Source organism: Ursus americanus, chromosome 23 (assembly GCF_024610735.1).
Source record: "Ursus americanus isolate L20-20 chromosome 23, mUrsAme1.1.p, whole genome shotgun sequence".
NCBI classification, from domain to species: Eukaryota; Metazoa; Chordata; class Mammalia; order Carnivora; family Ursidae; genus Ursus; species Ursus americanus.
In genome coordinates, this window is record NC_142149.1 from 41,209,412 (window position 1) to 41,232,938 (window position 23,527).

Here is a 23,527-nt window from a genome sequence, read left to right on the forward strand (position 1 = left end):
CGCCAGCCTTGCCCACAGCAGCCGCGCCTCTTTGGATTTCTGTTTCCCCAGTTTAAACAAAAGCCTGAGGGGTGCCTGCCCAGCAGGCTGAGCCACCAAAGCTCTGGGGATCAGGGGAGACAAAAGCCGAGGGAAGGCAGAGTGCTGACAGGGCCAGAGGCCCTCCGCCGCAGGGCTATAAAGAGCAGGGCCACAGAGGAAGTGGCAGCAGATGGAGACCCAGACCGTGCAGCAGGAGCTGGGTGAGTAAGGCCCTGCAGGGCGCCCTGGCCATTCCACTCCTTCCCCTACACACACACACACACACACACACACACACACACACACATGCACACACGCACACCCCCCCCCCCCCAGGATGGGGCCCGGGCTTCTGCCTTGTGCTCCGAGCCTCCTGGCCTGGCTGGAGAAGAGTAGGGAACTCCGGGGGGGAGGCAGCCTTCTCTCGCCACCCCAAGAGGAGTCATTTACATGGCACTGAGCCCGGCGTCGCCATCAGGGCTGGGAGGGTACGTGGGGCTCCAAGAAATGAGCAGGCTCCCGGGCATAGGGAGAAGGTCCGGGGGGCAGGAGCTGGGAAATGCTCAGTCAGAGGGGCAGAACAGAAGGCTATATCACAGTTTCCATGTGCATCAGCCCCTGGGCCGGGTACGAGCCAGGAAGAAGGGCGACCGATGGCTGTGTTGAGCCACGAAAACTGCCTGTCTTCTTCCCTCCTTCCCTCCCTCCTATCCTTGCTTCCTTTACTCTTGCTACCTTCTTTTCTGTCTACCCAACCTCTGTGAGCCTCAGTATTCTCACCTGTAAAATGGAGAGAATGACAGCACTTCCCTCATAGGCTTGGTGCAAAGATTCGATGTATTAACGCACACCAAGCATCTGGAACGGGGTCTGGCATAGAGTGAGCCATTGCTAGCTATGATCCCCCCCCTTGTCTTGCTCACTCTCCTTCAGTAAGACTTTTTCAATGCCACCCCTCCTCCCCCTCGGCCCCGAACGGCCAGGACTTGGGCCCAGCACGGCTCCGAATCCGTAAGTTAGGAGACCTAGGCCACGCCACTGACGGGTTTACCCAGGACACCTTCGACAGAGAGACAGACGAGTGCTCTGACGAGCGCTGGGGACAGGGAACGTGAACGAGAAGCAGCCCGGCTCTCTGGGAGCGCGTGGCCGCGAGCTCACGGCGGCGGGGGTGTCAGGCTGTGACTGAGCAGGGTGGGAGGGGACCCCCGCTGCGCAGGGACGGGGTGGTCGCCCAGGGCTTGATACTGGGGTAGGCCAGACGGAGGCAGTGCTGCCACCCAGAGGGGGTACCTGGAGGCCGGCAAGAGGGCAAGGGCCGCACAAATCAAGAGGTCACGCGGCCTGGGCGGCAGCTTACCTGCATTGCTGCTTCAGTGCCCCCAAACGCCACGCGTGGAAGGTGCCAGCAGGAAACACGGAGGCTCAGCTAGTGAGAGGCGCAGCCGGGACCCCAGGCAAAGTCTACCTCCTGGACTTCAAGTCCCCTATCCTCCCGCCTGTGCTGTCACCTCATCCTTCACGCAGAGGCCGTGTCACTGATGGGTGTCTTGTCTTCCAGAAACCCTTCCACCCACCAAGATGGCTCAACCCAGCCCCATGCTGGGGTCCGTGGGGCCATGGAAGGTAAGCTCACCCCCATCACAAGGATTACTGAGCGGTCCCACGGCGCAGGGTGTGAGATGCCACCCCAGAGCGGCCCCGGGGCTGTGCTCTTCCATGGGACAGTGGCCGACCGACAATATACCGGTTTGAGGGGAAGGGGCGACCCAACATCCAGATGCTGTCTCAGGAAGGATCTTGCAGAATGCCCCATTCCGACGGAAGGAGGACCCTGGAAGCCCACGATGGGTGGAAGATGACACCTAGTTTTCTAGGTCACCTCTCCTCCGCACTGCTAAATTCATCTTTTTTAAAAAAAAGATTTTATTTGTTTGAGAGAGAGAGAGAGAACACAAGCACGGGGAGAGGCAGAGGGAGCAGCAGACTCCCCGCTGAGCAGGGAGCCCGATGCAGGACTTGATCCAGGACCCTGGGATCATGATTTGAGCCAAAGGCAGCCGCTTAACCGACTGAGCCACCCAGGTGCCCCTGAAAATCATCTTGAAACAGAGCAGCCCCAGGGCACCTGGCCGGCTCAGTCGGTAGAACATGCAGCCCTTGATCTCGGGGTTGTGGGTTCGAGCCCCACGCCAGGTGTAGAGATTACTTGAAAATAAAATTAAAAAAAAAAGAATTAAAAAAAATAGAGCAGCCCAGAGTGGAATATGCCGCCGTGGAGAAACTGGGGGCCCGGAAATGAAGACAGATTTGCCACCAGATCCCAAACCAGATCCTGACTCCCGACCTGAGGCCGGAAGCGGCTGATCCTCAGCTTTTCACTGTTTCCAACACCCCTACCGTCTTCACTGCGTCAACTCTGAGGACAGTTCACAGCTTTGGGAGATTGTCCTCTAGCCAGGTTCAAGAGCCAAGTTCTAGTTCAAGGTATGAAAGGGGTTTATCACTATTCTCCCTTTACACCATGCGTTTCTGTAGTGAGTGTGGCTGGAGAAGGTAAGAAATAATCGACAGGAAGGCCTGGGAGTCCCAGAGTCCTTGCCTCTGGGCCACACTTACGCAGAAAGTATGGTGGAATCGGAGTCCACGAGTCCTTGATCTGTCCACTGGGCCAGGTACTGCTCCAGGCAAACCATTCCTATCATAAACCCATCCCCACACTTCATCCCTAGCCTGGGCATGTAAACACCACCAACCAGTGGTATTAATCCAAGCCCCTTCCTATCCTGTCTATACTGGAAGCCACCCTACCAGACATCCTGGGCTGCAGCTAATGATGGAAAACACAGGGTCAGACAAAAGTTAAGCTCTTGACCTGGGCCTCTTTCTTCCTGATGTACCACGTTCTAACTCTGTTTGCCCATTCAATTCCATTCAGATAACCATCTATGACCAGGAGAATTTCCAGGGCAAGAGGATGGAGTTCACCAGCTCCTGCCCGAATGTCTCTGAGCGCAGTTTCGATAATGTCCGGTCTCTCAAGGTGGAATGTGGCGCGTGAGTACGGACCTCAGCAGAACCTCAGGGCCCTTATCTGTGGTCTCTGTAGACATGGGCCATAAAGGTGGGGATCAGGGAAGGAAGATGTCCCCCCAGAGTCTACTCCGTTCTGGGAGAGAGGCCTCCATATGGATGTAATCTCAGAAGAAATCACTACATGTGTAAATCAGTAACTCAAAGCTAGAAGGAACATGAGATTCCTAGTGGCTTGGTACTGGCTTTGGGCGCCGGGGGGCAGCATTAAAGAAATGTAGACCATGGGGAGGGGCAGTGCCAGTGATCAGATCTGTGCCTCTAGAGCCCGCAGGCCACTACCTAGGGTTCTCTCAGAATAGCCACAGGACCCTTTAGTTTGTGTTGCCTGCAGAAAATAGAGGAAACCATCCAGCTGCAACCTCTTTCCAGCTAACTCCCTCATTTCTCTGTGTAAAAAGAAACTCAACCCCAGGACGTAAGAGCCATATTAGGTCCCAGTTAGTCTTTCTTCGAGGAGTTTCTTGTCGATGATTCATTTCTTTCACAAGTTAGACTCTCGCTTTGTTTTCTGACTCTTTGGCAGGATAGTTGAGGCCTTTATCATCAGCCTGAAAACACAAGGAAAGGACTCTCTTTCGGCCTAAGCAAAACGGGCTTTGCACAGGGAGAGGCTTCCAAAAGTTGCAGGCCACCAAATTGAGCTAACCTTTTAAAGGGAGTAAAATACTTTGAGGTGTCATCGGTAATTGAGACTTGGCTGTGAAAAGTTGATGTGAGGTGTTTTAATAAATAAGGAATCGGTAGGTATGTGACAGTGGGAGCAAGAACCCACAAAGTTAAAAGGAAACGGGAAACTGGCTTCCTTAGGAAGAAGCCAATAGGTTTGGCTGAACCTGGAGCTCCAAGTAGAGAATAAGGTAACTTGGAGAGAAAGGAGATATAATTTTAGACTGACTTTGCTCATACACGTTACTTAGGTCAGTGAAGCAGACCCTTTCAGCGGATAATCCCAAAACAAATATTACATTTACAAACCTATTAATGTAGCTGCCAGCCCACTCCCCACCTCTTGTGACATGGCTCCATTGGAATTGGCTTGATATTTTACCGGACTTTTAACATCTAAAACGAAAGATGCCTTCTCCCTGAGGCCACGGAGGCCCTGAGCGCCACGAACACCACTGCTTGTCTTCGGCAGCTGGATTGGTTATGAGCATACCAGCTTCTGTGGGCAACAGTTTATCCTGGAGAGAGGAGAATACCCTCGCTGGGACGCCTGGAGCGGGAGTAATGCTTACCACATTGAGCGCCTCATGTCCTTCCGCCCCATCTGTTCAGCTGTGAGTCTCTGAATTTTTCACTTCTGTGCATGGGGGGGATGGGGCAAGAGAGGGTGCATATGGACTGACACTTCTCATCAGTTATGCTGAAATGCAGCAGGAAGGATAAAAGTAAAAAAAGAGAAAAGAACAACACTGGTCCCTCTGTTTCTAAATCTGCCATTTGGTTTTTTCCTACTAAAAGGTATTTTCATTAAGCTAAAAGAGTGGCAGGAAGTGGATACTCAAGAGCCCAGGTCTTCAAAAGTGCAGTAGGGTAACTAGTGAGAGCTAGTTTTTGTACTTCATACAGGTTAGTCTCTGCCTTAATGCTTGTGTAGTATTCATACCCCCTACTGGACTTTAGGTTCTTTCCAACACCGTACACACAACACATACACACACGGGCTTACTTTTTCTATTAATTTCTGTGATCTTTTCTCACATTAGTGAATATTAATCCCTTGGTTGGCTGTGTGTTGCAAGTATTTTTTCCTGCTCTTATATTTTCTTCCTCCATCTTTTGTTGCCCCGTAGTATTACATCAGTTATTTGTACATTTTAAATGTTATGGTACTACGTTGGATTGGACAGGATTAATTCTTCCCTCCGTATTGCCTGAAATATTTTTACAATCAATGATCATGTACCTCCTTCTGTAAACCACAAGTGTCTTGAATTTGAAAAATATGATCATCAAAGAATTAAGACAACAGCCTTTACCACTGGTACCAAACGATTTTTTTAAATTTCTGGATTACAGAATCATAAGGAGTCTAAGATTACCATCTTTGAGAAGGAAAACTTCATCGGACGCCAGTGGGAGATCTGTGATGACTACCCCTCCTTGCAAGCCATGGGTTGGCTCAACAACGAAGTTGGTTCCATGAAGATACAATGTGGGGCGTAAGTGCAAAAACAATGTTGGGGCACATTTCAAAGTAACTCTTGCAAATGTAGATCTTGTGAATACTAATCCATCAATGGTTACATCTTACCAGATTTCACACATTAGTATATTGTTTTGGCTGGCACATTCTAGTTATTAATTTTCAAATTTCAAGCTGCTGGTACCAACTATCAGTTTTACCTACTATCAGTTTTACCAGCTTAAGTTGGTACCAACTTAAGGTCAGTTTTTCCCCTCTCAAATATTTTTGTAAGGAATTATGTTGACTACTCTTTCACCTTTTTTTTCGAGAGTGAGCGCACGCATGCGCATAAGCAGGGGGAAGGGCAGAGGGAGAGGGAGAGAAGCAGATTCCCCACTGAGCACATTGCTCCATCTCGCAACCCCGAGATCATGACCTGAGCTAAAATCGAGTCAGACGCTTAACCGACTGAGCCACCCAGGAGCCCTCTTTTACATTTTTTTCATGATCAAGGTTAATTTTCAACTAGCGTAGCCGTATTATGCTCACAAACAGTGCCTGGCACAATTAGGACGGCTGTTATTTCCTAAGCCTAAAGGCATTCTGTACCAATGGTGCTGAGGAAAGAGGCTCGGGTTTTAGGGTAATGACCACGTTCCTAACTAGTTTAATAATCAAATGTGCTTTGGATTTTCTAGCTGGGTCTGCTACCAGTATCCTGGATACCGTGGTTATCAATATATCTTGGAATGTGACCATCATGGAGGAGACTATAAACACTGGAGAGAGTGGGGTTCTCACGCCCAGACTTCCCAGATTCAATCAATTCGCCGTATCCAACAGTAGCGGATTAGAAGCTCCAAGAGAAACCTTGCTAAGCAATCTAGAATGAGTTTTATGTTAGCTGCTGAAATCCACAATAAATGTCATTAAAAAAAAAAACTGTGTAGACTGAATTAGCTACCATACTTTTTTTTTTTTTCAAAGATTTGAGAGTGTGCATTCAGTGGGGGAGGGGCAGAAGGAAAGAGAAACAAGCAGACTCAGTGAGTGCGGAGCATCTCAAAACTGAGATCAGGGCCCTGAGATTACAACCTGAGCAGAAACAGATGCTTAACGGCGCCACTAGTGGAGGCCAACATGGGGCTTGAACTCACGACTGTGAGCAAGACCATGCCCTGAGCCAAGAGTCGAATGCTTAACCAACTGAGCCACCCAAGCATCCCACCATACTCTTCTATAAATCACACCTACGGGGCTGAGAATTTTTAAAGACGAACTTCAATAAAACCCCAAATTCCCTTTTGCATCCTTGCAGGTCACTCACCAGGCCAAGGACAATTATTCCCTAACTCAAAGAACATAAAAGCATATGAAATTTATCAGTCTATATAGTGGCAGACACAGTTTTGGTCAATGTTTTTACATCTCTTCCCCTCATTCCCTACTCTAATATGTTGATATTAGCATTGATTTTTTTCAAATTGTGACAAATCAATGCTACACAAACTTAGGAAGTTTCTCAAATATGCATTGCCATGGATTTCTACATAAAATTACAAATAAATCCAGAATCTTGGCAACTTATTCTAGTTGCTTAATTGCTTAGCTCAGTTTTGGCTTATTTCAATTGGAAAAACATAAAGCTCAACGGGCATGCAAAAAGGTAGGATAGCTATTCTCACAGCTCATTTGCACATAAATATGCCAATTCTAAGCTCTTTGATAACCTGTATGATGTCTTATGACAAATGACCATGGCACATTTAAGACTTAATTTGTACATTTGACCCTTTGAAAAAAATATCATTATCAATGTCACAATCTTAGTTTTCAGATTTTTAAAAAAGGCACACAAAAGATAACACAAACGCCTCAGAAACTTTAAAATTTTTTATTCAACAATGTACACTTATTGTCTCTTAATTTGATCTACAAATTTCTCAAGGTTTTTTTTTCTGATAAAATAAGTAAATCTGGGTATGGATGTAGAGTGTAATTTATATTTTTTAAAACACTGAACATGGAGTAAGACATCAATAAAGGAAGATCATGTAACTGACACTTCCTCAGAATCCATGACATCAGAAACAGCTATGGCAGATACCTAAGCAATTAGCAAAAGGGTAAATTTCTGGCCACTGTTCTTTTATCTAAAAAAGGCCTTTTTGACTGGGCAAAACAAACACTGAAAAAAATTTCTTTTAATTGGGGGAGGGAAGGAGAAACATCGCCCAACATAATTGGCAGTCCACTAATTATCCTTTCCCACAGATCAAGAAGAGGTAACTCGGCTCCTACGTGCTGATGTACACAAGACAGAGCGTTCTCTGCTCCTTCGACATGTTCTGAGACTGAACACGAGCGAACTCCTGACAGACGCTGCGGGGTAGCCACAGCCGTCTAAGATGATGCGACACTCCTGCATCTCTGCCTCTGAAGGCCAAGCGTGATGGGCTGCCTTTCCCATCTTGACTACTAGACTTAGTGTTTGACTGTCACTTTCAGAAGGAAGGGTTTTGCTGTTTTCTAAGTCAACAACATACATCAAGAGCACACTTGATGATAGGGAAGTAACCCTCTTCTAAACACAGGAAAAAACTTACAAATCAGAAGTATTTCTTTTACATCGAGGAGCATGGGGAAAATACCATTAATATTATCTTCTACTTAAACTTATTTAGCCTCTCTATGAAAGTTCTAAGGAGATTACAAAATAATCTTTTAAAAGATCTGACAAACCTGGCCAGTACATCTACACAACCGTTTAAAGTACACATACATGTGAAGTAAAGCTATTTAGTACATGCAGACTGCAGCAATTTAACCAAATTCGCCCAGTTTCTAAACTTTATTCTAATCGGCTTGGGCAGTTTTTAAAAGATACACATTATCTTTAAAACAACCTGTGCTTTGATCTTTAAACAGCTGAATGATTCTAATCACAAGTCATTCATTCAGTAAAACCAAACATATGCTAAAGCAATAAAGGGAAAAATGTTATCCTACCTTTAAATCAGGCTTAAGACACAGAATTGTCACAGAATTCCATGTGGCAAAGGTCCTTCCCTCATATTTGAGTTACCTCCCATTACTATTTGATCAAATAAACCAAAGTTTCCACGAGGAAGTAAGAGCATCCAAAAGTTTGTAAAGCTGATAAAACTGCCCTGTTTCAAGAAAAGCCCTTTAGTAGATACAAGTCCAGCTCTCATTTAAACTGAAGTTTATTAAAATAGGTGCCAGTTCTCCTCTCTTCTAGTTCTACTGATGAGCTAGCCCAGAACTATTACTTTGAGCCATGTTTCTAAAGATGGTAAAGCTAGGAACAGCAAAGTAATAAGGATAGGTCACTTTTGGTAATGACACACAAATTAAACTTTCAAAACATGTGCATAGCTTTATTCATCTACTTAGATCTAACCTTTTCATGGAGCTTCAGCAAAATTCGAGTGTGCAAAATGCATTTCTAAAACGTAATGCAAGCAAAGCTTTTCACATTTACACTGGCAGGAAATACAGAGAAACTAACAAGTCACATTAGGGAGAGTTCAGATCTTTTTTTTTTTTTTTTTTTAATGACAAGAATTGCACAGTTCATTATTTTGAGACAATTGTTGCAGACATAAATACTTAAAATTTTCTAAGCCAAGGTGCTTTTAACAATAAAAATGTTTAAGTTGGAAAGAGCCAGTAACTTGGATCATAGCTCACACAGAATCCCAAATTAAAGTGGGCTCCGTTATCTCCCTAGATTTCGCAAACAATGCTTTTTATAACACTTTTTTATAACACTAAAGGAGACAGCAAGCTGAAACTTTTTTCAAAGCACACAAGAAATGGTGTCATCACATTACTTGAAGAAGGTGCTGAGGGGGTAGGGACAGGGAGTGAAAAACCCTTTTACTATTTCCCACTACAGAACAGCCACTAACAGATTAAGAACAAAAAAGAAACAACAAAAAAAGTAAATTAAATCACTTCCCCGGTTTATAAAATAGTTCCAGTTTGTGACAAGATCTATAACTTTAAACAGAGAGCACCAGTTGGGCGATAGAATGAGCATTTCATACTGCATAAAAATTAGTGAGGTGGTAAGAACCATCAACTATCTCAGGCATTACTACATGGCCTTTCCAAACTTTTTAAATATACATGCAAGGCACATTGATATAAAAATAGATCTCTGGCCAACAAACATATTAAATAAGCAAATTAAAATTTTGGCTTGGCAATATTGGCAACATCAAAATATAACCAGATAGCTTTGGACCACATATCTTTCTCATATTCCTCCACCCCATTTGGTGTTTTCTCCTCCATTATTTTGGGTTCAGTCTCCTTCAAGTTTGGGTATGTGCTTGAGAAATGACTTCCTCTCGTCAAGTAGCATTCCTACTAAAGTTTATCTTTGCTAAGTAAAAATATTCTAGAGAAGCAGAATAGTTTTGATTTGATTACACTAAATTGGATTGGCTCTGGATAGCATTATTTCTCCTGTATACAAACGAAACAGTCCCCAGCTTATATAGACGATTGTTTTCTTTCTAAAAGATAAATCAGCAACAAACCAATGATACTTCCTTGAAACCATTCTTCCCAAATCCTCTTTTCGAGGCAGAGAGGGAATAAGAGAAATCTAAGATTTAAAAGATTTTCAGTAGTAGAAGACATTTTTAAGGCCAAAAAACATAATACTAACAATTTTTATTTTCCTAAGGTATTGCCCATCATAGGCCAATACCATAAAGTTTATTTGTACTAATTTCCTCCTGAAGAAAATTTTTTAGTTCATTCACTTTTGTTAGTGGCTGTGCTACAGGAAAGGTATTCAAAGCAACTTATAAAGGTATGGTATATAGTAATGTAAAAAGTGCATCACATTCTTGATTTTCAGTTTCTCATAGCAGCAGCAGGATTAATCCAAGACAGAAAACAGTTGTATTTTCACTCTAAAATGCAACAACTCCTAATGAAATGTATTCAAGATTATGAAAGGATCCTCTATAGAGGATAAATGAAACAGACTAAAAATAGACAAACAGGGGCTAACTGAAGGCATTCATTCATATTTACATAGTAAAACCATTTTTAACACCAAATCTTTACATCTAGCAAAAGAAATAAACTAAGAATAAAAGACATTACTAAAGCAGTATCCATTTTTTGGAGCCTTTGTTTAGCACCTGAGGAAAAAAGGGTATATGGAAAGCTATATAATTTACCTCAAGTTGGATTCTTGGTTTATAGAGTTAAACTTTGATATACAACAAAAGTGAAACTGAACTGGAAAATGTTTGTAGCTATTTTAATAAGGCTGTAGAAAAGGGATACTGCATTGGAGTATGTTTGTAGCTATTTTAGTAAGGCTGTAGAAAAGGGATACTGCAGTATTAGAAAATGGCTTTAGAACTCTGGACATAAGCAAAATTCTATGGATAAATAGGGAAGTCTGAATCAGCAATCCCAACACATGTGAGGATGGCTGTTCCATAGGTTCTTGCCCATAACTGCTATTTGACACTCCCAGAAATGCAAAAGCAACATACCATTCATGCTTCACCAGGTGTTTCTATTACGCAGACAACTTAAAATTCTACTTATTCTTATTGAGTAGCAAAACAGTGTGAAATTTAAAACTCAGTAAAGCAGTGCACTTGAGGGGAGCCAATGATTTATCATTCTTTAAACCAACCCAGGGTGGTTCTGGCTCTCATGCATCTGAAAAGATTTAAGTATATTTAAAAAGAACATTTTAAGATACTCAAAGCATAAGCCCATCTTTCTCACCATAAAATAATCCTGGTGCTCTGTTGATTAATCACATTAACAAAAATAATATCAGTATTAAGGACTGATGATAACCTATGCATCTGCAAACTTAGAGCAGCTATTACACATACCTCTAGTTTTGTCCTCTGACTCCCCTCTTTAAACAAGTATCAATACTTTGGGGAGGAAGAGGAGCAAATCCTAACCTCTTTCAAAATGCAGCAGTTCAGTTACAGGTAGGATTATCAAAGGACACTGCCCAAACAGAATCTAACTCAACTAGTACATCGTCGTAACAGACCCGATTAGAAAAACTGTCCATAATATGTACCTGTCCTACTACAGCCTATTTTGCAGTTAGCATAGGTATGTAAGGATCATGTGTCGAGGATATGGCCCAGTGGCCTAACTATACTCCTAATCCTTGGAAATGGGACTTTTGTACCTATTTTTCTGAAAAAAGCCTTGACAGAATGACTCCCTCTTTATTTACAATTTAAAATCAAAGTCCTCTTCCAGTTTTCCTTGCCTGTGGCCATTGGGTAGGACATAAAATTTCACACTGAACGGCTTTTTGGGTTTGAAAGTTTTCAGAAGATAAACCATTAGATGCCTCCAACTGGGTTAGCAACAAGACTAAAAACCGAGCACGAAACTACCGCTGCTATGTAATGTTTTGTGAAGAAACACGTTTTGTATTGCGGACAATGCTCGTAACTGAGGTTTGCCATATTTTCCCTAGAAACTGTTATTTGAAAAACCAATGCAGCACTTTTTTTCCTTTATAAAGTTTTTGCAGATTCTCAAGGACTAGGTAAGCAGATAACTAAGGAGAACAGCAAAATTCTAAAATGGAGATACCTTCTCTAGCCATTTATTCCAAGAAAAAACAAACTGGCATCAACAAATTCCTAATTATTGTCTATCTCCTCCCAGAAAGGAGGAGGCAGGGCTAACTACAGATGCTGTAAATATACTTTGTGATAGTTCATTACTAAGAAGTCAGAGGAAAGGCTATGCAATTAACTTCAGTTCAGCAAAGTGGGGGTGAATAAAGAGAAAGATAAATACACCCTGTCTTTTGTGGGGAAGGGGAATTATTCAAGACATCTACAAGAAGAGTGGTATGTGACACAGAAGCCTACAATCAAGACAGATTAAAAAAGAAATCCTCACCCATAATTAGTATCTTCATAGCTATTAAAAAAATAGGTCACGATTTCATTCTTAGTGCCATTTTTCAAATACTACCCTTTTAAGGATTAAAACCACCTGACTTTTATTCTGTGTAATGAAAACAAATGGCACAAAATAAATACAAGTTCATTCTCTGAATACTAATATAATGTCTTACACACATTCATTTACTAATTTTTTACTATCTCCCTCTGTCCCTCACACATACATACACTACACACACATACACACACACACACACACACACACACACACACACACACTCCTTTTTCAGTCTTTATAATGGAGGGATGTTAAAAATCCCCTCTAGACTGTATTTGGTTTATGCTACAGTACTAATACTCTGAGTTGAAGGAAAATTCTTTATACCAAACAATAACACATTAATGTTATTCAAATGTGCTAAATTAATCACAGCTGAAGTTTGTTTAGAAGCTTACACAAAAATAATCAGAAAACAGATCAACTCTTAAGATTTTTTTTTAATAAGTGCTCTGTAAGGAATTGTGTGAGGACCTAAGGAGAAAGATTGCGACAAGTAGAGTTAAGTGTTACCAAACAGCACAAAGGAGATTTGTCCCAAAGTCCTGCTTGTACCTAGGCAATTAAGTCCATTAACCCAATGCCCAAAAATACTGACAATTAATATGATGGGGCAGTAGGGTTCCCAGAAAGAGACATTCCTAACTATATACCTCTAACCATATAATCAAGGAAATTTCAGTGGAGAAAATCAAGGTGAAATGTTGCATTGTTTCATTTAGAAGTGAGACTCTCAAAAACCTTTGGACAAACAGGTAAGGGATACATTCTCTTTTTGGCTTCTCTAAACACGGAGGCCTGAGGGCTATGGAAGGGAAGTAGGAAAGCAACAAGAGATTTCTAAAGATATTTTTTAAAGTGTTGCTTCTAAATTAGAAAGCCCAATTCAGATGGGGGCTGTTGTGGGTTTTTTTTCCTTTTTAAATATATATTCATTCAACCTCTATGTCACAAACCCAGAAAGTTTCTTGTGAGTTGTGAGACAGAAGAGCTTTTAAATTCCAGGCAAGCAAAATGGACGTTTAAAAAAAGGGGCGTGCAGGGGGAATCTGGCCCTAAGGCGACAAGTGGTTACACAAGGCAATTGAACACACAGCAGAACTTTAAAACCTATAAAACAAACTGGAGCCTTTTTTGTCCTTTAATCAACCTTATATCTTTTTTTTAACTTTTTGAAAATTTTTATTTAAAAAAAAACACAAAAACACAGACTTCTTTCACTTCAGTATGTGGTATGTTGCATTTTCCAGTTTGTTCAATGCTTTAAAGCTCAAGGATGCCTCTGCTTTCAATTGTACATGGGCCTGAAGCATCCTAGCTTTTGGCAAGCAGGCAGGAGACTCAACAAAAATCAAAATAGGAACAAGGCGGACTAAATGCAGGGCACATCTGTAAACATATTATACATTTGAAAATTACAATATCAGTAAAAGTGATACAGTTTACAGGTGAAATGAAACTATCTGGAACTGGCCTACCACAAGTTTCTGAACCTGGACTGATACAATAAGTTATTATATATATATATATATTATGTATAAAAAGTTTTGTTTACATCAAGTGGAATTGGCAATCCATGCTTATACTTTTAAAATCTAAGCAGGGCAGAAATCCAGACTAAAGATATTTTCTCTACTCTATGTTGAGTCCAACAGCTTCTTCCACAAACTACTTGTTAAAAGTCTCAAATAATCAACAAAACAAGAAAACTCATCCATACTACAGTCTCTCAAAACTGGACATTTCTTAAGCAAAGGGTTTGAGCAAAAGTAGGTACCTTCTTCCCCAAACACCCCAGGGGATCCAGTCTACTTTTATTAGAAGACTACACCTCTCTATATAAATGCCCTGCTATCTTAACCTGTATTTGACATACATGGATATACTAATTTCTGCTGTGTGTGTGTGTGTGTGTGTGTGTGTGTGTGTGTGTGAGAGAGAGAGAGATGTGATGCTATGTCAGGCCAGAGAACTTGTTTTTATGCCACTAACATCACCCAATCTTAAATTGGACCCTTAGTTTCTGCACACACACAAAAACTTATTTTAGCATGCTATATACAAGCTGCAGTGCAACAGGATGGCAATGTGATGATAAGACAGGGCTAATGCTCTTCTCTGCCCAAAAGAAAATTTCCAGAATTTCACATTATTTTCCTTAAAAAACCCATTTTGCTCTAGTAATAAAATATATTTATTAAGATATAATTAGAAGCTAACAAGCTCAGACGTATAGTTTGCATGAAAACACACCTTCTATAGGCAGGGTTTATTACCTCCTCACTGGCTAAAAACATGAAAAGTTTTATAGTTTTCATGGAAATTTTTCTTCCCCTTTTAGATATTTCTGAGAAATTAAAAGAGAATTTACAGAAAGGTACAGAAGTTTCTCTTTAGATGTTCAATGAAAAACAAGGAAAACAGCACATTTAGTGTTAGTGACAGAGAGCAAGTCTGGAGCACCTACAGTTGAAAAGCAGAATATATTTTTGCTCCCACTTATATAATTACATTAAAACATGGGCAAAGGAATATTTTTCCGTATTATATATCTAAAGCCAATTGTTTGTTCTGTAACTTTTCTTTAAATGACACTCATGGATTCTTCACTTGTTGAAGTCCAATATGTAACCAAAGCCAAGTGAACTATGTACCACCAACTATTCCAGAATTATAGAACTTCAATGCCCTCCCCTATTCCCACCCCACAAAAAATAAAAGGAAAAGAAAGAAAATATTTCCCCAACATCCCACAGAGGCTGCTTAACTCCTGGCAAGACATGCAAATCATATTCGCTAAAAAAAATACACCCCTGCAAACTTCAAGGCATTTATCCAGCATTCTCGCAGGGCTCAAAGTATAACCAAAGATTAAGGGAGGAGTGGGGGAAAATGGTGAATCATTCTGGGTTCCCCGTGATTAGTGTATCACTTTAGTCACAGAACAAGATACAGAGATCTTTTAAGTGGATTTGCCTTTCCAGTGGGTCATTTGTTGCCCAAGTTGATGACAGCAGGAACTTTAGAACCACGCTTGTTAATAAGTCTGTATTCATTAATCACTTGCATTCACACTTAAAAACAAAAACTAACAAAAGAAAAAAGAAAAAAAAAACTATTCAGTACCGGAGATTAAATAACCATGTGTAGTCTCTTGAAATAAATTTGATTCCTTAAGAAGTCTAATTACTTTCAGTTGCCTTTTTTTTTTTAAATAACTATATATATATATGTATATATATATATTTGTATATATTATCCTGTGATTCTACTTATGGTTCCTCTGCTGCGTTGAAGTTCTAGGAGCATAAAAGCCTTGTGTCCCCCATGAACGGTGGCTCTAATGCTGCAGAAAGGTTACAAATAGGCAGTCTGGTCCTTCATTGATCTGGACTATCCATGGCTTCATTGTAAGTGATTATCCTTTTGGGATCTGGAGAGAAGGTTAAAAAACAAATACATAAATAAAAAATAAGGTCTGGAATGCCAAAAGGCCAACATTCCAATAACAAATCCTAAATAACCATCATCACTTCATCTGCCTTTTTTATGAAAACACAATCTAAAGACCACTTCTTTGGGGCTCCTGGGTTGCTCAGTTAAGCGTCCGACTCAATTTTGGCTCAGGTCATGACTTCAGGGTTAAGAACGAGCCCCGCTTTGGGCTCCCCACTGGGCTCTGTGCTGGGTGTCTGCTTAAGCATTGAGCCTGCTTAAGATTCTCTCTCTCCGGGGCACCTGGGTGGCACAGTCGTTGGGCGTCTGCCTTCGGCTCAGGGCGTGATCCCGGCGTTCTGGGATCGAGCCCCACATCAGGCTCCTCCGCTAGGAGCCTGCTTCTTCCTCTCCCACTCCCCCTGCTTGTGTTCCCTCTCTCGCTGGCTGTCTCTGTCAAATAAATAAAAAAATAAAATCTAAAGATTCTCTCTCTCGGGGCGCCTGGCTGGCTCAGTTGGTTAAAAGTCTGCCTTTGGCTCAGGTCATGATTCCAGGGTCCTGGGATCGAGGCCTGCAACAGGCTCCCTGTTCAGCAGGAGCCTGCTTCTCCCTCTCCCTCTACTCCCAGCTTGTGCTCTCTAATAAATAAATAAAACCTTAAAAAGAAAAAAAAAAAAGATTCTTTCCCTCTGCCCCTTCCCCTCCCCCTCTAAAATACATACATACATAAAGACCACTTCTTCGTATTCACACATATATGATCTACTTTTCCACAACCTAATAGTTTGGCATCTCAAAGGATTTTCAGCAACAGTGTCCTCTAGCCAGCAAGGGCTTCAACTCCTACAGATCAGAGAGGGGCTGAGTTCAGCTAACAAGGGTTTATGTGTTTCTCCCAATTATAAAAGCTTAAATCGGCAATAATCCAATACTAAAATAACATTTGGATTTATTTTTGTTCTCAGTAAAATCAAGGTAAAATTTACTTTAATCTACATGGACTGTCTACTAAGGAACTGTTCAAGGCACATCTAGCACCAAAAACTTTTGGTTAAGTTTGGCAAAACTATCAGTTCAGACCTAATCATGACTTATTTCTTCCTTCCTCCAAATTTCCCATAGCACCACCAGTCTTTATTCTCAGGAATGTGCATAATCTAAGATTCAGGTGGTATTCTAAATTCCAATTATTTAGCTGTATGCTACCCTCTTCTGGAGAGGCAGTAATTTCATTACATGCCATTTCCACCTATCGTTTAAGAACTTTTATTAAAAGTACAGATGCTTTTAATAAAAAAGAGAAAACCAATAAAACTTGTCACCTAATGGAAACGTATAAAGGCCTAAAAATAATATTAAAGATCTCAAGTTCACCTGAGCCTAACAGTCAGCCCAATTTAGTGCAGAGATAATATAATATCCTTTCTAGGACTGTAACAGCCATCCTCTAGCAAACTGCCATGAAGATAATGCTAGTTCTTAATAGTTAAATAGCCATTTTACAGTAAATACAGGAGGTCTACTTTTGCAGAGTATATTTTCTGGTCTACCTTTTTTTTTTTGTTTGCCTTTGAATAAGAAGGCACACAGAAAGCAACTCAAAATAATTTAGCTTGCTAGTTATCTTCAGGCCACAGCTGTGTTAGACAAGTAAGACCTGGCCTAAGTACAAGAGAGAGATGGAAGGAAGAGCAATGCGGGGCAATCAGGGAAATCTACATTTTTTAAAAGATATTATTTTTCAAGTAATCTCTACACCCAATGTAGGGCTCTAATTCACAACCCTGAGGTCAAGAGTCCCACGGCCCTTCCAACTGAGCCAGCTAGGCGCCCCCAGGGAAACCTACATTTAATCTTGCCGCTTTCTAGCTTACACAGTGACCTCTCTGACTTACATTAGCTAGCAAAGTGGGTGGGAAATGGGATGCAATTCAGTTACGGGGTTATAAAAGCCCAAATCTATTATGACTAGTTCTCCAGACTGAAATTTACTTTATTTCAGGTATTCCACAGCTACCACATTTTAATATATTTGGAAAAGCACACAATAATTAGGATAACCAATTTAAATTTTTTGAAAATTCCAAACAATCCAGATGCGGACTATTCAGTCCCTTTGCCTTCCTGCTATTCACATCTTATACATGTGGTTTGTGAAGGAAGCTAATCTGCTATTCTTTAGATTTTTAACCATTATTTCAGAGAATATACAGCCCAAATAAGGCTTCTAAACAGCTAATATTTTCCTGAACTATGAATTTCAGTTCTTAGGCTACCACTTGTCTACCACACAAATACAGATAAAGACTGGCTGTAAGTGGAAACACTTATTCATGTTGGTTTCCTAGATTAAAAATACTTATGTTCTGTCTTACTTTCATAATCAGAGGGGGAAAATATTCATGTTCTTCACCTAGCAGGTGAAGAGTATTTTCATATACTCTTTTCATTTACAGTGTTACCCCATGTTCAGCAATCCTGGTACAGCAGCCAATGTCTTTTAACCGCAGTTATTAAATAATTCAATATAAAGCCTGTACACTTGGTGGGTCACTACGTTATTTCACCCGAACATAACATACACGAATTAGTCACTAGCACTAACATTTTAGGTAACCTAACCATTCTTACCTTGCTTCTGCAAATTCCAAACAGATTCCATTTCTGCAAAGAAAAAAAAAAAGATTATTTTATACACTAAGTTTTATAGAGCAAAATTTAAAGCTATGCTTTTCACTTTAAACCTAAAAAACTTAGACTGGTTATTGCTGGGCTGGAGGTAGGGTTGAAATTGAAATAGCACAGTTCTACTGAACCTTAGACAAAAACACTCTTATTTTCTTGGAATTCTCAAGAAGTGTCTTTCAGACTGCCTTAAGTTGATTATAGGAAGTGAATTATTGGGGCGCCTAGGTGCCTCAGTCGGTTAAGTGTCTGCCTTCAGCTCAGGTCATGATCCCAGGGTCCTGGGATCAAGCCCCGCATCGGGCTCTCTGCTCAGCGGGAAGCCTGCTTCTCTCTCTCCCTCTGCCTGTTGCTCCCCCTATTTGTGCTCTCTTTCTGTCAAATAAATAAAATCTTTAAAAAAAAAAAAAGTGAATTATCATCTGAAATCAAACTACCAAGAGAGCAATTCTATCTATACAAATAGCAAAGATATGCTTAAGCATGCTGTAGATAAAATGGTATTTCTTGTAGAAGCTCATTGTTATTAAAAAAAAAAATGAAGTATTTTTTGGCAACCCACCATAAGCCACTGTGGTACTCAAGTCTTCTGAATGAAGCATTCAAATTTGATTAAGCACTATGCTTAAAATGCCTTACTAAAATTTTACTTAACTCAAACCACACCTACGCTTATTTTTAACCCATAAGTCAAAATGCCAATCCATACCCATTTATTAGTAAACACAATCCTCATTTGTTCCAATTCTACTGAAATGTGATCACAATGTGCTTACTTTGATAACTTACGGTGAAGAAAATATGTACATGACGAAACTATAGTGACAGTACAGGGAAAAGGCAAGAAAAATTCTATCTGGAAGCATTCCAGAAAGCTTCACAGAGGGCTTATTTGAAGGTCTGATGAATAAGACAATAGATGACTACTATACCACAAGAACCAAAGAACAGGAAAATAGGAACTACAATACCTTGAAAGGAAATACTTTACTAGGGTTACAATGTAAACACAAAGACCACACAGTAACAGGAATGAACTATAACTATGACTGAGAATAAGTGCTCTTTCCATGGCCATACAACTGCCATTTTGAGAAGACAAAAAGGTCTGTATAATTGGATTTTGTGTAACTGTATTCCACATAATTTATCAGCAGTCAATTATAGTTAAAGAAAAATACAACTGGAGCTCATTAAGATAGGATATATCTGGACATGGGTTATAGTTAAGGTACAACATAATCTCTCCCCAGGCTAAAAGTGTAAAAATCTCAAATTATTACTTTTTCATGTTTATAGTTGGAGGAAGAGAATGGTAGATCATACTCTCCCTGCTCCCCTCTATCCCCCACCAAATTCATTCCTAAAAAACTTCTAAGTTTCGAAAATTTGTCAGAATTGGATATTTGGAACAACAGGTTAATTATTCAAACTAAAGTAATTCTAAGTAAAATTGCATTCAAGGTATCACAATAAATGCCTGATTAAACAAAGACTGGGAAATAATACACTAGCTGTCACTTGGTGCAAGAGCATAGATGGATGCTATGGGCTTTAAATCACTGGACAGTGGCGCCTGGGTGGTTCAGTCGGTTAAGCACCTGTCTTGGGCTCAGGTCATGATCTCAGGGTCCTGGGATCAAGTCCCCCATTGGGCTCCATGCTCAGCGGGGAGTCTGCTTCTCCCTCTCCCTCTCCGCCCCCCCCATGTGCTCTCTCAAATAAATAAAATTTTAAAAAGAAATCACTGGACAGAGAGCCATCCAAAGACTGGCAGGAAAATCCCCATCTCCCAGGTCTAAGAAGGGGAGAGAATTGTGATCAATCTAATCTGGAAAAAAGAAGATATATCAGGAAGGTTATTCCAGTCATGGCACTCATAGCTATCCCTCTAATTTCTACTTCTATTAGTTTCGGACAATTAGAAATAGCTGAAATAGTCATTAGAGCCATTATCCTGCACATTTCTGTATTTCAGAATGGCTTATTTTAAGAAGTCCAAACATAAGCCTTTCTTGGTTGACCTGACTTCAAAAACATTAATCCAACACAAAAATTTTTTCTTTTAGTGAAAGTAAAGAAATCTCACATTTTGCAACAAATAAATTCCTGAGTTCTGTATGTACTGATTACTTGGTGCTCATTATTAAGTCTATTTAATGTAAAGATAAATGTGTACTTGGCTGTATGTTGAGAAAAACACAAACTTTTCATTTTGACCCCCTATCCTCTAACATTTCTTTTTCTCTTCCCTACCACCAACCTCAATCTGCCTCTTCCCCTCCACCCTTTCTTGGTGGGGAAGACCGGGCAGGGGGAACTACACTCAGGAGTCCATAAAAACTAAAGTACTTTAAAGGCAAACATGTAAATTTTAAAGACAAAAATAACTATTTGCAACCACCCAAGGTCTTTAATGGATTGAAGACATTTCCTTTAGCTTAATCCAGAACATTCAGCTTTAGGTTTTAAACACAGATTTTAAATGATTTCTGATAAGAAAGTCTTATTACAATTAAATAAGGGGTAGTGAATTTGATCATGCTTTTTGAGAAGAAAGGGATGTGTGACCTAGCTAAAAAAAATTAGTCATGAGCCAACCTAGCTTCAAACCAACAAATAAATCAACATTATCTGAAGTGCTGAACTGAGAAATGAATGCAATTCCCCTTCCAGTTATTTAATACTAAATACTTCTGTAACTAGTAGCAACTTGATGTCCTTGATTAGAATTTCAAGTCCATGAAACTTAACTGAAGATGAGAAAGAAGAGGAAATAAATCAAATATTGTCTGCATGATTACATGCTATGCTTAAACAACCATACTAAGACTAACAAGAAGCTAGTAATATCTAGGAAAGGAGAAAATTGTATTTTTGCCCTCTTCTAAGTTACAGAAGCCTCCATGCAGATTCTAAATATAAAACAAGTTACTTTGTGTAACTGTTTTAACTACCCCACAACAGAAGCTGAACAAAATAAGGCACATTCAACTATACAAAATCATAACACAGCAATTAATCTTTCTACTTTTAATACTGCCCTTGCCCCCCCACTACGAGGTCTTTTACTTCCCAGTTCTTTTTAAAGTTTGAGCCCAGCACCCAATTATGCAAATAGTTATTGAGAAATGGCCACAGGACCAAATTTACTAACATAAGTGAAGGTTTCTGCTTTTAAAATATACCAAAGTAGGCAATTTTGTTAAAATTCTGCTATTTAGACTGCCACCATGCAAATGTTAAATTTTACTATATAAAATTTTTCAAATATTTAGTTATGCCTCATCAGTAAAGACAATTTTACATTCAATTTTCTAAAGCAGACTACTTCTACTTCCTACATAGCTCCCTACCACAATGCTCCCTGTAGATGTCCAATAAACTCCAAGTTCTAAATTCCAAGTGGATTAAAATGTACTATTTAGGGGCTAGAGATATAGATGTGAAACCAGAAAGGCTGTGCCTCTGTAAGCTCAGCAGAAGAGACAGCTTTTCTAGATAGAAGCACCAGCATGAACAAAGCTTGGTGATAGTAAAGTACAAGGTATGCTAAAGCAGGGGTCAGCAAACTGATTTCTACCCACTGCCTGTTTCTGCAAATCAAGTTTTCTTGGAACAGAGCCACACCCATTTTATATATTACCCATGGCTGTTTTTGCGTACAAGGCAGAACCATGTAACTAGAATTGCAAGGAGACCGACCCCATGGCTCACAAAGCCTAAAATATTTACTATCTGGTCATTCATATAAAAAGTTTACTAACCTATGCTTTGGTGGTCACAATTATTTAATAAGGCTGGATGTCACTAAGACAAAAAGATTCAGACAACAACACTATTCAGGGAACAGAGCTAAAAGTCACTAAGAAGGAAAGATTCACACAAAGATAAATGCTACTTTGCTACTCATGGGATAGCACAAAGGCACATACAAAGGGAAGTTTACTATTTAAATCATCTAGGGAAAGGAAGTCACTGAAAATATGAGATTATTGTTCTAAATATTAGTAATAACTGAGGTAACTGAAGAATACGGATGAAGAGATAATACAGTAGTCCCCCTTATCTGCAGGAGATAAGTTCCAAGACACCCCCCCCCAGGGGATGCCTAAAATTGCAAATAGTACCAAACCCTACATATACTATGTTTTTTTCTATACATATATGCCTATGATAAAGTTTAATTTATGAATTAGGCACAGTAAGAGGTTAACAATAAAAAAGAACCATTATAACAACACACTGTACAAAAAAGGTTATATGAGTGTGGTCTCTCTCAAGTATCTTACTGTACTTACTTACCATTCTTCTTGTGATGATGTGAGATGAAAAAATGCCTACATGATGAGATGAAGTGAGATGAATGACAATAGGCATTGTGATGTAGCATTAGGCTACTACTGACCTTCTGACGATTCAGAAGGATCATCTGCTTCCAGACCGCAGCTGACCGCGGGCAACTGAAACCGCGGAAAGCAAAACCACGGATAAGGTGGGACTACTGTACAGAGAAAGAGCCCAGTAAATGTTACTGCAAAAGTGAAATTAGGACGGTTGTGTTAGAGATAGAAAGGAAAAAATGGGTATGTTAGAGACAAGATCCATATAACCTAATAATCAGGGTTTGGAAAAAAATGAATTTAGTTTTATATATAAAGAATTAGAGTGGTTATGTTGAATATATGTGGTCTGAACTCAGAGTAAAAGCAGTTGAAGTTTTGAGCTTTAATACACAGCGACAGAATTGGATGAGATTACTCAGAGTTTGAGTAGCATGAAAAGGAGACTGAAAGAACACCAACATTTGAGAAAAAGAGAATGATACCAGGAAGGTTATGCTGAAGATGTAAAAAGTAGGAAAGTAGATAGAGTTAAGGAAATGCAAATTAGAGAATTTAGGAAGGGAGTGTTCAACTACTGCAATTTTTATTCAAAGTTAAGACACTTTTAACTTTCTAGTCACCCTCTTTTTCTCCAGCCAAATGTCACCGCCTGGTTCAAGCAGTGGTACCTTATGAATATTTCTGCAGTGTAATCTTTTAACAGGCCTCTCTTGCCCTTAATCAAGTCTCACTTTCTATCTTCTACACCATGACTATCATTCTCTTCCTCTAAAAATATAAACCTGAAAGGGACCAAAAC

At 40.2% G+C, this 23,527-nt stretch overlaps 2 protein-coding genes across 2 annotated transcripts in view; one reads left to right on the plus strand and one right to left on the minus strand.

Moving 5' to 3' along the window:
• Window positions 1–211: 211 nt before the first annotated feature.
• CRYBA1 (crystallin beta A1) lies at window positions 212–6,094 on the plus strand. The gene is made up of 6 exons (XM_045773440.2): window positions 212–242; window positions 1,583–1,647; window positions 2,960–3,078; window positions 4,256–4,397; window positions 5,140–5,282; window positions 5,947–6,094. Exons 1-6 carry the CDS (start codon window positions 212–214, stop codon window positions 6,092–6,094), a joined length of 648 nt encoding a protein of 215 aa, XP_045629396.2.
• Window positions 6,095–7,128: 1,034 nt separating this feature from the next.
• NUFIP2 (nuclear FMR1 interacting protein 2) overlaps window positions 7,129–23,527 on the minus strand; it is a 30,931-nt gene continuing 14,532 nt past the window's right edge. Inside the window, exons 3-4 of the mRNA XM_045773160.2 lie at window positions 18,329–18,361; window positions 7,129–15,692 (exon numbers count right to left, since the gene is read on the minus strand). Coding sequence (XP_045629116.1) covers window positions 15,640–15,692; window positions 18,329–18,361 — 86 coding nt within the window. The 3' untranslated portion in view covers window positions 7,129–15,639. The remainder of the gene's footprint in view (window positions 15,693–18,328; window positions 18,362–23,527) is intronic.